The 13,291-nt window shown below is 41.1% G+C and overlaps 1 protein-coding gene and 1 long non-coding RNA gene across 2 annotated transcripts in view; one reads left to right on the top strand and one right to left on the bottom strand.

Moving 5' to 3' along the window:
• Window positions 1-13,291, bottom strand: part of LOC134799945 (uncharacterized) — a 280,917-nt gene that overhangs the window by 148,054 nt on the left and 119,572 nt on the right. The gene's annotated exons all lie outside the window — the stretch shown is intronic.
• The window catches only part of LOC134799922 (uncharacterized), a 95,229-nt gene that overhangs the window by 62,834 nt on the left and 19,104 nt on the right, over window positions 1-13,291 (top strand). Inside the window, exons 7-16 of the mRNA XM_063772360.1 lie at window positions 808-993; window positions 1,864-1,988; window positions 2,673-2,832; window positions 3,621-3,716; window positions 4,612-4,736; window positions 6,599-6,740; window positions 7,902-8,084; window positions 10,696-10,827; window positions 12,315-12,452; window positions 12,962-13,124. Coding sequence (XP_063628430.1) covers window positions 808-993; window positions 1,864-1,988; window positions 2,673-2,832; window positions 3,621-3,716; window positions 4,612-4,736; window positions 6,599-6,740; window positions 7,902-8,084; window positions 10,696-10,827; window positions 12,315-12,452; window positions 12,962-13,124 — 1,450 coding nt within the window. The remainder of the gene's footprint in view (window positions 1-807; window positions 994-1,863; window positions 1,989-2,672; window positions 2,833-3,620; window positions 3,717-4,611; window positions 4,737-6,598; window positions 6,741-7,901; window positions 8,085-10,695; window positions 10,828-12,314; window positions 12,453-12,961; window positions 13,125-13,291) is intronic.

Below are 13,291 nucleotides of genomic sequence, written 5' to 3'. Positions count from 1 at the left end.
TAGAGGCAAGCGTCATGGAACGCGCTCAACTTCAGGCAAGGGTCGAGGAGTTGGTCGAAAGATGCAGCGAGACAGAACGGCTACGCTCCCAGCTGGAAAGACTCAAGGTGAGACAACTATCCGAGTATACACAGGTATTGATCTAGAGGCAAGCGTCATGGAACGCGCTCAACTTCAGGCAAGGGTCGAGGAGTTGGTAGAAAGATGTAGCGAGACAGAACGGCTACGCTCCCACCTGGAAAGGCGGTGAGACAACTATCCGAGTATACACAGGTATTGAACTAGAAGCAAGCGTCATGGAACGCGCTCAACTTCAGGCAAGGGTCGAGGAGTTGGTCGAAAGATGCAGCGACGCTCCCAGCTGGAAAGGATCAAGGTGAGACAACTATCCGAGTATACACAGGTATTGAACTAGAGGCAAGCGTTATGGAACGCGCTCAACTCCAAGCAAGGATCGAGGAGTTGGTCGAAAGAGCCAGCGAGACAGAACGGCTACGCTCCGAACTGGAAAGGCTTAAGGTGAGAAATCCATCCAGACAAGAAGATGCTGCAAGCCAATTTCTACTACGCTAGCTTTAATTCTCAACAGAAGAACTCCAAGTGAGGACCTAGCTACGAATAGAGAGATGCAGCGAGACATCACTACAGTGTCAGCATAGATCTGGTGGCATGGGTGTCACATGCAACCCTTTAAAATGTCATACCAACGCTCCAATAACTCCTTTTTAGATTAACCCTCTACGTAGTCTCTTGAGAAAACCATTTTGTAAGTTTCCTCCACATTAGTTTACATCATTACCTTTCCAGATGGCAGAAGCGGAGCGAGAAGCGGCGATGGAGCGTTTAGCGGACGAGAACGGAGCGTTGCGTGCGCGGCTGCGCGGCGTGGCGCACTCGCCGCTGTCAGACAGCGAGAAGAGGCAGCTGCTGTTAGCGCCGGCTCCCAGGAGGATGCACTCATCGGCGCCTGCATCTATCGCTCTCGCACACAACGTAAGTGGAAAAGAAGCATTCAACCATTATGAGTGCCATTTACGACCGCCAAGCCATGAGACGTCATCAGAACTTTGGCTTCGTAGCATTCAAATTCAAATAGAAACGTTCGTAAGCGACGCTCTGATGGAATGCGGTAAAGCCTTTAACCTTCAGAGACCTGTATTTTGAATCACTGCTGAGGCCTACCCAAACCTAAATAAATGATTTAGTTTAGTCTATAGGTATTAGAGATTAGAGCTAAGCGATTGCGAATCTACACATCTCTCTTCCCCGTGTTTTGGTCTAAATATTTGTCCTTTTCAGCACGGTAATTTTTTGACAGTCATAATTTCACTGTAAAACATTCTTTTGCATTCGTTTCATAAACATCGGAATTCTAGTGCGGAATAACATCCTTTACCGGCCAGAAGACACGCTTCTTTGAATAACGACTTAAATACTGACACAGTAGTATTGAAGACTTGACAGAGGGACGTTTATTGTAGATTGATTCTAGCAAAATTAAGCTGACTAAAATTTAAATGGTACTTTGATGGAAGAACAAACAAAACAAGTGTAATAAATATCTATAATGTAGGCGTATCTAAATTTTACCCTAATACTAACGTGATGTGTTTTGTTGCTATGTGCAGGATAGGAAGGGACAACTTGTTAACATTTGCCTGCTTTTTCTGCTCATCCCGTTTCCCAAAATGACGTTTGATGCAGTTTTCAGGCGGTAGTCAAAAGACCGTCAGCGTTAAGTGTTTAAACTGTTTCGGTGTTTCCGTAGTGGTCCGTTTTTGGTTTATTCCGGCAATGGCAACATACGCATAAGCAAAGTGGACATTTTGGCTGCGCCGTGATTTGAGGATGTTTTTGTTTTAGGGCGAGGGCGACAGCGGGGACGCGAGCACCCCCGAATGGGACAAACATTCTTCTTCATCGCTCAGTGAGGTGTCGGTCGCCTGCCTTCAGGATCGCATATTGCAGATGGAAGAGCACCACTATAGGTAAGTTGGAAGGTATACAATTTTTGCCGAATCTTAAGGATGGTATTCCATTGAATAATTTTACGGTTTAGACTCACTTGTTTTTAGTCACTCGCGCGACATGTGACTAAAAACAAGTGAGTCTAAACCGTAAAATTATTCAATGTTAGTATGTCTCACAACAGTTTAAATTCGATTGATGGTATTCCACTTGCCCTATTTCTTTGCCCAGTGTCTCTCACTCTCTGATTAAGCAAAATGTGAGACGCAAATACACATTGGACAAACCACCCACCATCCTAACCACCCTAAGACCCTTAATCAACTTTAGCATTTGATTCTAATAGTCGTTATGCCGAAACTTGGACTTCGCTTTTTGTAAGAACGACTTTTTTGTAATAAAACCCTGGTCCTTTCTAGAGACGCCTTATTTTTTTGCAACAGAAATTTTAGTAATTTGTACCGATATTTGTCCCTATTATTGAGTAAAAAAAAATACACATTCCATTATCACCTCAAAACTAACTCTATACCTACTCGGCTCAAAGACTTTGAAGTTCTTTGAATACAGAGCCTGTGAAAACTTAGTCGTATAATTCTTCTAATTTAGACTTATAATCCTCTAGTTTTTATCAAGTCTAGTTGTTGAATGCTGCCCATTCTGACAACCTTTTCGACTAACTATAATAAATCTTTCCATTTCAGTACAAGCGAAGAGCTCCAAGCGACACTAGCAGAACTAGCCGACTTACAAACACAGTTGGCCGACGCACACGCCGACAACGAGCGGCTGGCCGACGAGAAGCAAGTGCTGCTCGAGTCGCTGTGTCGGCAGACCGAGAAGTTGGAGGACAGTCGCACTAAGGTACGAACACACAAGAGCCAGTAGCCGAGCTAGCCGACCTACAGACACTGCTGGCCGACGACACGCCGACAATTTTAATAATAACGAGCGGCTGGCCGACGAGAAGCAAGTGCTGCTCGAGTCGCTGTGTCGGCAGACCGAGAAGTTGGAGGACAGTCGAACTAAGGTACGAACATACAAGACCCACTAGCCGAGCTAGCCGACCTGCAGACACTGCTGGCCGACGACACGCCGACAATTTTAATAATAACGAGCGGCTGGCCGACGAGAAGCAAGTGCTGCTCGAGTCGCTGTGTCGGCAGACCGAGAAGTTGGAGGACAGTCGAACTAAGGTACGAACATACAAGACCCACTAGCCGAGCTAGCCGACCTGCAGACACTGCTGGCCGACGACACGCCGACAATTTTAATAATAACGAGCGGCTGGCCGACGAGAAGCAAGTGCTGCTCGAGTCGCTGTGTCGGCAGACCGAGAAGTTGGAGGACAGTCGAACTAAGGTACGAACATACAAGACCCACTAGCCGAGCTAGCCGACCTGCAGACACCGCTGGCCGACGACACGCCAACGAGCGGCTGGCCGACGAGAAGCAAGTGCAGACCGAGAAGTTGGAGGACAGTCGCACTAAGGTATGGTTACGTTCTACTGCGTCACTCTTTAAAACTTGATATTATGGCATTTAAATTCACCAAACACGCTTTTTTGCGATAGGTAGTTAAGTTTTGACAAACGAACTAAACATTATTATAAAAAGCATCATTGGTGAATAACTTGAAATCTATTTTCTAGGTGGACACTCTTCAGGAAATGCTGCTTCGCGAAGGCGTGGAACCTGAGGCACTGGTTTCTGGAGACACCGACCAGCAACTGCTGGCAGTTCTCAAGGTATCTCGAATTTCGAACTTCTTTTTACCACATAGATATTTATACATAGAGGTAGATTTCGAAATCAGTGTCTTCGTGACACGTGAGGTCAATGTTTTGTGCACCAAGGCTCTCCATTCTGCACGATTTTCCGCGGTCCTAATAATAGGCGCCTGTGTAGATCCCTGGGGGCTATTCATAAATTACGTCATTTCAAATTAGGGCGGGGGGGTCTGGACATCGGATGATGGTAGCATGACGTAGGAGGAAACGGTATTCGAAGCATGATTTTTGGATGATTTTAGGGGGGGTCAAAAATCCTCAAAAAACGATGACGTAATTTATGAACAGCCCCCTGGCAGGTATTCTTTACAATATCTACTCCAAAGAAATCAGCGTGCAAAGTTGTATTTTACCTGTTTACAGCGGTGATGTGAAAAATTTAGTGTTTCACTTGGGACTCCCGGTAGTAAAGTTTTTTCATCTTGTGTCTTGAAACCTTGGCTATGCTCAAGACCACTTTTATGATTTTAACAATAATACGAGAGGTAAACAATAAGTTCCCTTGTCAAAAATAAAACTGGTAAAAATTTAATGTTACGCACTATGAAAGGACCGATAGGACCTCTTAATCAGCTATCAGCTCAACCTTTTGCAGAAGAACATAGAAGAAGAAAGAAAATAGTTTAGAACTATTTCATTCCATACTTCCCTAGAGTTAGATTTATGATTTCTTTGAATGTTACTGCCGAAGTCACCGAAGTGTCAAAACTGAAATTGAACTTTATGCATATGCACGTAGGTCTATGTTGCTCTGTGGTCTGTAACCGATTAATAGGGCTTTGGCAGTGCGGATATATCGGTCATTGGCGTCCAAAAAGTTACATTAATAATATTATTTGATGACTGTTTCCAGGTGTCCCAGGAAGAGCGTAGACTGCTAATAACCAAACAAGAGCAGCTGGAAGCAGAGTTATCCGAGACCAAGACGTCCCTGGACGAGAAAGCCAAAGAAAACGAATCGCTCGCTGAGAGAGTCAGGTAAGTTATTATTATTTATAACCTCGTCTGTCTGTCTGTATGGTCGCGACACAGACAAGACATCCTCCAGACTGAGCATAGTAGCGCTACCCCCTCTGCCACAAATATACGGTAGTTTTACTCCATTTTCGAATCAAAGTGTCTTTGTGTGACGCCCGTGACTTTGAACGGACCAATCACGACACGGGACTCGCTCACCTCGTCCCCCGCACCCTAGTATTTTTGGCAGCATCGGTTTCATGAAATAATTGCTCTAAACTCCGTCTAGAGGATTCCTAGTCTATGGGTCGCGATAAACTCAAAAACTACTGTTTACGGGTTTACACCATCAATAGAGTGATTCTTGAGGAAGGTTTAGGTGTATAATTTGTAAATAGTAGGTATAGTGATATCGGTTAATTATTCTTAAATACAGTACAAAGCCTGTACCAACGAACGTCTCTTTTTGGCCCAGTGGTTGACTGGTAGAGAATGGCTTAAGGCATTAAGTCCACCATTTGTACTCATTATTTTATGTGCAATAAAGTATAAATAAATAAAAATAAAGGTGTAAATTGGTTGAACTACCCGGCCCGGCTTCGCACTTCAAAGGTCACCATTTTCGATCCGTGTAATACCGAAGTGAGCTCATCTGTTCTGTTTTCCTGTTCCTCGCAAATAGTTTACCTTAAAAAATGTCTCTAAAAACAGCTTCTCGCTCCATCGCTTCCTGGCCGCTCCAAGGAGGAAAAAGTGATCAAAAACTTTAGTGAGGATGACATTGAATACGTAATACATAATATAATTTCTTGTTTTGTTTTTTTGGTTCCGTACCCAAAGGGTAAAAACGGGACCCTATTACTAGGACTCCACTGTCGCTCTGTCCGTCTGTCTGTCACCAGGCTATCTCTCAAGAACCGTGATAGCTAGTCAGTTTAAATTTTCACAGATGATGTATTTCTGTTGCCGCTATAACAACAAATACTAAAAACAACACACTTTTTTTTTTGGGCAGTCATTTAAAAAGTACGGAATCCTCGGTGGGCGAGTCGGACTCGCGCTTGTCCGGCTTTTTTATAATACAATGCTACATCTTATACTTACCAATAATACAGAAAAATAAAATGAAAAACGGCCCAGTGAGTGCGCGTTGCACTCTATGTACATTGCTACTTGGGGGCTGTCCATAAATTACGTCATCGATATTTGACGATTTTTGACCCCCCCCTATAATCATCCAAAAATCATGCTTCAAATGACCCCATTTCCTCCTACTTCATGCTACCGTCATCCGATGTCCAGACCCTCCCCCCTTAATTTAAAATGACGTAATTTATGAATAGCCCCTTGCATGCTATTGTATAGCAAAATATGTCTTTGTACTGGATATTTTCTATTTACTTACCACCTATTACTGTAAGTACCATATTTTATGCGAATAAAGAACTTTTACTTTACTACATTTGTTACATAGGCAAAAGATAAAAAAATCTTTCTGTGATAACGTCAGGAGATACTCTAAGTCCATTTACCGATTAATTAAGACAAAAAACACCAAAAAAATACGATTTTTGTATAGGAGTAAGGGGCTGTCCATAAATTACGTCATCGATTTTTGACCCCCCCCCCCCCCCCCTATAATCATCCAAAAATCATGTTTCAAATGACCCCATTTCCTCCTACTTCATGCTACCGTCATCCGATGTCCAGACCCCCCCCCCCCTAATTTGAAATGACGTAATTTATGAATAGCCCCTAAGGAGTCCTCAGATATTTTTAATTTATGTTTTTTTTTTCTTGTGCATGAGAGGAAGCCTCTGCCCAGCAGTGGGACGTATATAGGCTGAAATTATTTACTTAAATGTTATTTTTTATTGTTACAGAACGTTAGAAAGCACAGTAGAACGTTGCGAGGCGGAGCGACTACAGTGGGAGCACGAGGCGGGCGCGGCGCGCGAGCTGGCCGGCGCGAGGCAGGTACAGCTCACGTCGCTCGGGGAACTGCTGGAGCAGGCTAAAGCTAAGGTCAGGCTTATAGTTCCCTTGCTTTTCTTAATGTGAAATTGGGAAAGAAATGTTAACAGTGGCGGATTTGGCCTAAGGCCAAGTAGGCCCGGGCGGCAAAAAATTAGGGGCGGCAAATTGTGACAAAAATTAGCTGATGATATCAAAAAATAACTTAAAATGTAGTCAATGGCTACAGGGTCTGGGGCCTAGGGTGGCAAAGACTGCAAATCCGCCACTGAATGTGAATAGTATTTATTTAACAAGGCATTCAGTTAAGTTCTAACAGTGATACGTATGTTTTCACTTAGGAACCTCAACATTTTGAATGTCAAAGACGGTCACATACGCGAATAATTACAGTTTTATGTAACGCATTTCAATAAGGTTTACGATGGCGCGTTACGTATAATAGGCGCGGTGTTTAAAGGGTTTAATTATTCAATTCGACATTCAAGAAACAATTTTGATTATATAATTATAATTTATCGATACAGAATCTTACGGTATAAGTTCTATAAGGTGTATGCAGAAAATATTGAAAAAATTCAGAAGAAGTTTGTTTGATTCCTCACCTTTAAATTTAAGCTATCTATGGATAACTATTCTATGTCATGCAAAAAATTCCATCTTGTCCCTTTATTTAAGAGACGATCGGCAAATGACGTAAGTTTATTAATGAAAATTGCCCAAGGTATAGTCGATTCTCCGGATCTTGTGAGCAAAGTACAATTCTATATACATGTCTCGCAACTGCGCAGAAGACCCTTGCTTCGCATCCCTTTTTCTCGCAATAATATTCGTAAAAAATGTTTCTTCCCTCGTACAATTAGGTTATTTAATGAACTTAAGGATATGCCCGATGTAGATTTGTTTCACAGCAAGATTAATAATGTTAAAAATATTGTTGTCAATAGATAGTTACCGTTACCCGACTTAAGTTTGCGTTCATAGTTTATCAGGAATATTCCTATATAGTGTAATATTCTGCTAATTTGAGACCTTTATATTTATGTTATTTAGCATTATATATGTGGAAGCTTGTAATTTGCATATAGTAGATAAGTCTATTAACCTATGTATATTAGGCGGGAAGCATCCCGAATAAAATAAAATAAAAATAAAAAATAAAATAAAATATTTGCGCTTCTAGCTTATTTTTAAATGTAAACGTGTCCTCAGTTGGCGGAGCGCGCCGGCGCGGCGGAGGGCTGCGCGGAGGCGGAGGCGGCGGCGGCGGCGGCGCGGCGCGAGGCCGACGCGGCCGCGGCGCGCGCGCACACGCTGCACGAGCGCCTCGCGCACGCGCAGCGGCAACTGGATCGTGCGCACAGCGACGCTAGGAAACTGCACGACGACGCGCTAGTGAGTCGTCTCACTAATGGCTTTGCCGGCTATAAAGCCTTTTGATCCCCGTTGCCATAGAGAAATATAAGTAAGACAAGAGTGCCGATGTATGGAGTATACATCAGTTTTGGCACCAAAAATATTAGTATTTTCATAGTCGACATCTAGCATCGAGTAGCGGAATTATCAGTACTTTAAGTAGTAGTAGTAGTAGTACTGTCAAGTGACAATAGATGGTAGCACCGACCGAAAAGTCTTATGTTGTTAAGATTAGAGTTTCCTGTCAGTGCTACCATCTATTGTCACTTGACAGTACTACTACTACTACTTAAAGTACTGATAATTCCGCTACTCGATGCTAGATGTCGACTATGAAAATACTAATATTTTTGGTGCCAAAACTGATGTATGGAGTGAGCACTCTTGTCTTACTTATATTTCTCTATGCCATTGCTCCACTGCCCCATTGCCAAAAGCTGAATTGACATATAATAAATAAATATCTAATATTTATCTATACAAGTATGTATATCGTCGCCTAGTACCCATAGTACAAGCTTTGCTTAGTTTGGGGCTAGGTTTGATCTGTGTAAGATGTCCCCTAATATTTATTTATTATTATTTATTTAAAGAAAGCCATATTACTAGTCTGACATAGGAAATAACTTTTCTCAAAAATGGACGGCAAAGTCGACTTTGCCGTTTAAAAAATAGGTTGCGAAGCGCGTAGTTTATGGTCAGTCAAAAATTAAAAAGTTAAAAACATTGCAGTCTCGATTTTGGGACTGCAATGTTGCATACAAATTCCATTATCTGTCGAGTTCCAAACTTTTTAAAAGTTGAAATGGCCATATCAAATGAAGGCACAGGCCCATTAAACAGCCAAACAGATGATTAGTACCGCGACTATTTAGCTGTCTCAAATAGGTTGGCGTATTTTCGGCAGAAAAATACACTTCTATTTTTTATTAAAAAAATAAAAAGGCGGCAAAGCTAATTTTTTCAATTGTTTCTACTTTTTTCTGTGAAAATATATACGTAAGAAAGTTGCTTTTGTAAAATATTTCTATGATATTTATATTTCTTGCACCATTTTTGAGAAAAGTACTATATATGACTCGGCTGGAAGGCTACTTGCTGGCTTCGGATTCAATTAAACGGACTCCCAAGGTCGTCCGTTTAAAACGAATCCTCAGCCTGCAAGTAGCTACTTCCGAGCCTCGACAATAATGTACTATTGCCCGGGCTGAACGGAGACGCTTCGCGCTCTTTCAATAAAATACCACTAATACTCTTCACAAATTTATCAAACTACATTTTATAGTTGACCGAAGCGAAGCGAAGGTCTACGTTTTGACTCGGGCATTTTGCTTTCGTATGTCCGGATGTTCTCCTCTACAGGTCGCAATTCTTAACCGATTCTCGTGAAATTTTGTGACCGAATTTTATGACTAAATAAAATTTTTTTGTCAATCCGGTTTTTGGAAATTTTTAAAAATGGCGGAGTCGTGATACCTGGCGCCTAAACAAATAGTCGTATCGATATCATAAGACTTTTTTCTTTTTGAAACATGTTTACAGAGTTAATAGCAAAAAATGCAGAAAAAAATTATCGCTGGTTTAGGCGGTATTTAGATATTTAATTTTAACTAATTTTAATTTGAGAAGGAGTAGCTAAATTTCGTCAACCCATCTAAGAACTATTTGGCTCAGTTTGTAAACGTTCGCTTTTTCTGTTTGCACAGAGGGTCTGGGTTCGATCCCCAGTAATTGTATGCTGGGATATTATAACTTTTTGTATTTTTTTACACATCAATTTCGTATTGTTTTTCTTTAATTTACTATACACCGTGTTTTTATTGAATTCCGTTAACTTCGGGGTATAGTTAAGTACGTTTATAAGAACTAAATGGCATAGTTAATTTTCAAAAAAAAAATTTTTTTTGTTTTCTTTTTTGTATTTTTTTTTTTTTAAAGTAATTAAATGTAGCATATAGCGTTGTTGTAACACGGGCATTACATTTAACTCAACCAAACAATTGAAATCTGTGACATATCAATGTCATTTCGTACATCAATCGACCGAGATTGTACTTAAGTTTAGTAGCAAATGTATGAACTCATTCTAAACACTAATCAATATGTAAGCCGGCCCTAAGGCAAGTGTACACGCTTGTAGAGGCCTTATAGTAAAAAAATAAATTATGGATTATCTCCGAAATGGACTTAATTAGAACATCGGTGTCTTTGAGAAAGTTACTTGATTTAAGCTCAGGAATGCACCCTTGAAATTAACGGAAATCAAAAAAAACACGGTGTATTTAAAGCTCTTAGCACCATGTTATTTCAAGCTCTGCTCGCGAGGTCTACAGCTCACAGAGCCACTAGTTATAACATTGTGGTTCATCATCTCAGCCATAAGACGACCACTGCTGAACATAGGCCTCCCCCTTTTTATGGGGGATGAATGCCATAATCGCCACGCTTGGCAGGCGGGTTGGCGATCGCAGTCGAGTACACCGAATTTGAGGGACGCTGCTGCCCGCCCACCGGTGGTCTTGGACGTAGTTTAAGGACATACCCGGGTCATAACATTGTGGTTATTATTTATTTATTTGTACAATTCCAGGTTTCCCGCAATAACGCCAAGTCGACGATCTCAGAGCTGGAATTCCAGCTAGAACAGCTACGGCAAGAAAAAGCGGCGCTTCAAGCCGAGCTGCAGACTGCTCAGGACGCCACCGCTGAATTACAAATACAGGTGATTAACCCTTTGAACGTTTTCGTGCGCGGCGGTCATCGTGAACCCTTTGGAATGCACGAAATTTGATATTAGGCTGTAGCGGCGCGCGTCAGTTGACGTTTTTGGAGGTTAGGACGTAAAATTGTCCTTCGCCAACTCTACCTTACTAACTTAGACACGCCCTATTCGACTGATTATCTTTGTAAATCATGTTTAAGCATGAATGGTCCATCTCATCCAGAATGTCTTTTCACAAAAAAGGCCCTCGACTGTACATGACTCCTTTTCAGAATTAGAATTAGAATCAAATATTTTATTCGTGATAAACTTAAAACTAAAATGACATACAAAAATGAACTAAAAAATAAAATTAATAATATTAAAGAAAAAGTAAAACCAACTTTAAAAAGGATAACTTAAAATATCATCACGTTTTATATGCGGTAGCAACTGATATGTTTGAAGTCGGTGCCAAGCTAACTATATACATTCAATAAAAAAACCAAATCGGTTCAAAAATGACGGAGTAGGTACTGAGGTAACATACAAAAAAAAAATACGGTCGAATTGATAACCTCTTCCTTTATTGAACTCGGTTAAAAAATACAAGTAGCTATTAGGTATGCATAAAATAGTTTTTCACTTCTCATGCTCAAAAAGTGCACCTTTATGTCGTGCGTAGACGACATAAAATCGCATTTTATGCTCTAGAGCATAAAAGTAAAATTTTCTTCTAAGACTAAGGTAATCGGTCTCAACAGCCAAACAGTTAAAACATATTGCACAATTTTACTGAGCAATAAAATTGTGTAGATGACAAAACTTGTTATATTATTTTATTTTTGCTACAATTTATTAGAAATCCGTATTTTCTGTCATTAAATTTAGTAAATCACATAAAATAGGAGTCGATTATCGTTCAAAAATGCTCCGAAATGTTTGACTTGGCAGAAAACCAAGCGTCTGAAACTCTGATCACATGTTGAAAATTAAAAAAAAAAATTAAAAAGTTAGTTGGCGGGAATTGGTTATGTATTATGTTCTTTCGCTTCACGACAATTTCGTGGTGTAAACTGCCGTTTGTTTTATTTTCCTCGCAATCGAAGTGAAAAGCAGAGTGTACAACAAGGGCATAAATGTCCATTTTTACCCTCGTCTACTATTTTGGTCTTTGCTTCGCTCAGACCAAAAAAATTGCCTCGGGTAAAAATGGGTCACTTTATGCCCTTGTTGTATAATCTACTATTTTAAGTCATGATTAAAAAACACGAAAAGGACTCGACTAGTAACAATTGTTTTTTCTAATCTTCGTCTCTTAGGCCAAGACCGACATCGACATTCAAGTCTATTATTTGTATGCCATTGCTTGACAAAGTCCTCCCCTTTCTTCAATCTCTCATCGCGGTTTGATGCATTCTAGTCGCTACGAAATGTGACCAAGTCGTGTCTCCGTGTATTCAAGTTATATACAGACAGATCTTAACCTTGAACTTTCATTTGTACAGGTCCAAGTAGCGAGCGAAGAGAAACTAGCGTTAATGAGCAGAGCGGGTGAAGCGTTGGCGCATGCGGCCGAAGCGGAGAGGCAGCTCACGGACGCCCGGGCACGGAACGCGCAGCTCGCGAGGGAAAGGGAGAGAGACGTAAGTAAACACATGCCAAAGGTCGGTGGAGGCGTGTGCGTAGACCTCCACGAGCGCGGTGTAATGTATGAAATCTTTGTAAAAGATGCCACACAACCCGCGTAGCGTGTGCGTGCGATGCGTGTGACGTTTGTTATGAAAATGAATACATTACAAAGAACACATACACGCAGAAGACTGGTCTAGGTTTTTACTTTTTTTAACCGGTCAGTGTCAATAAATTCATCGTTTGTTAAAATCACAGGTTAAAATAATTTGGCAAACTAAGGTGAGAAAGCCGGTAAAGTTTCATTGATATATGTATTTAATATTTTTATTTTTATATTTTTGTTATATTAATCCTTGATAAATTAGCATGTAGGGCAATTCGCCAGTGAAAGCTTGCATTGTGTTCAATAAATTAAATTAAATTAAATTGAGGCGTGTAAAGTCGTTCACCCACATGCTATTTCATGACTTTTTCTGTTGACAAGTTTCTCGGATTACATAATTGCACATTTTCATGTCAGGAAGCCGAGTGGAAGCAGTTCCAATCCGACCTGCTGATGACGGTGCGCGTGGCCAACGACTTCAAGACGGAGGCGCAGCGCGAGCTGGAGCGGCTCGTGTCCGACAACAAGGCCGCCCGGGACCGGATACGGGCGCTCGAGGACCAGATACATTCGCTCAAAGGTACGTTGTACAATCGCCCTAAGAGCTGTTTACCACTGACGTCCAGCTTTTTCCGCGTGAGCGTTTTCCAAAAAAATGTACATTTCATACATGAAAAAATGTGTCCTAAGATTTCCTTTCCAGATCGTCACATTTTTGTATGATTTTTTTTTATTTGTATGATCGTG

This window comes from Cydia splendana, chromosome 19 (genome assembly GCF_910591565.1).
Source record: "Cydia splendana chromosome 19, ilCydSple1.2, whole genome shotgun sequence".
In the NCBI taxonomy this organism is placed as follows: domain Eukaryota; kingdom Metazoa; phylum Arthropoda; class Insecta; order Lepidoptera; family Tortricidae; genus Cydia; species Cydia splendana.
This window is presented reverse-complemented; position numbering and strand designations above follow the sequence as displayed.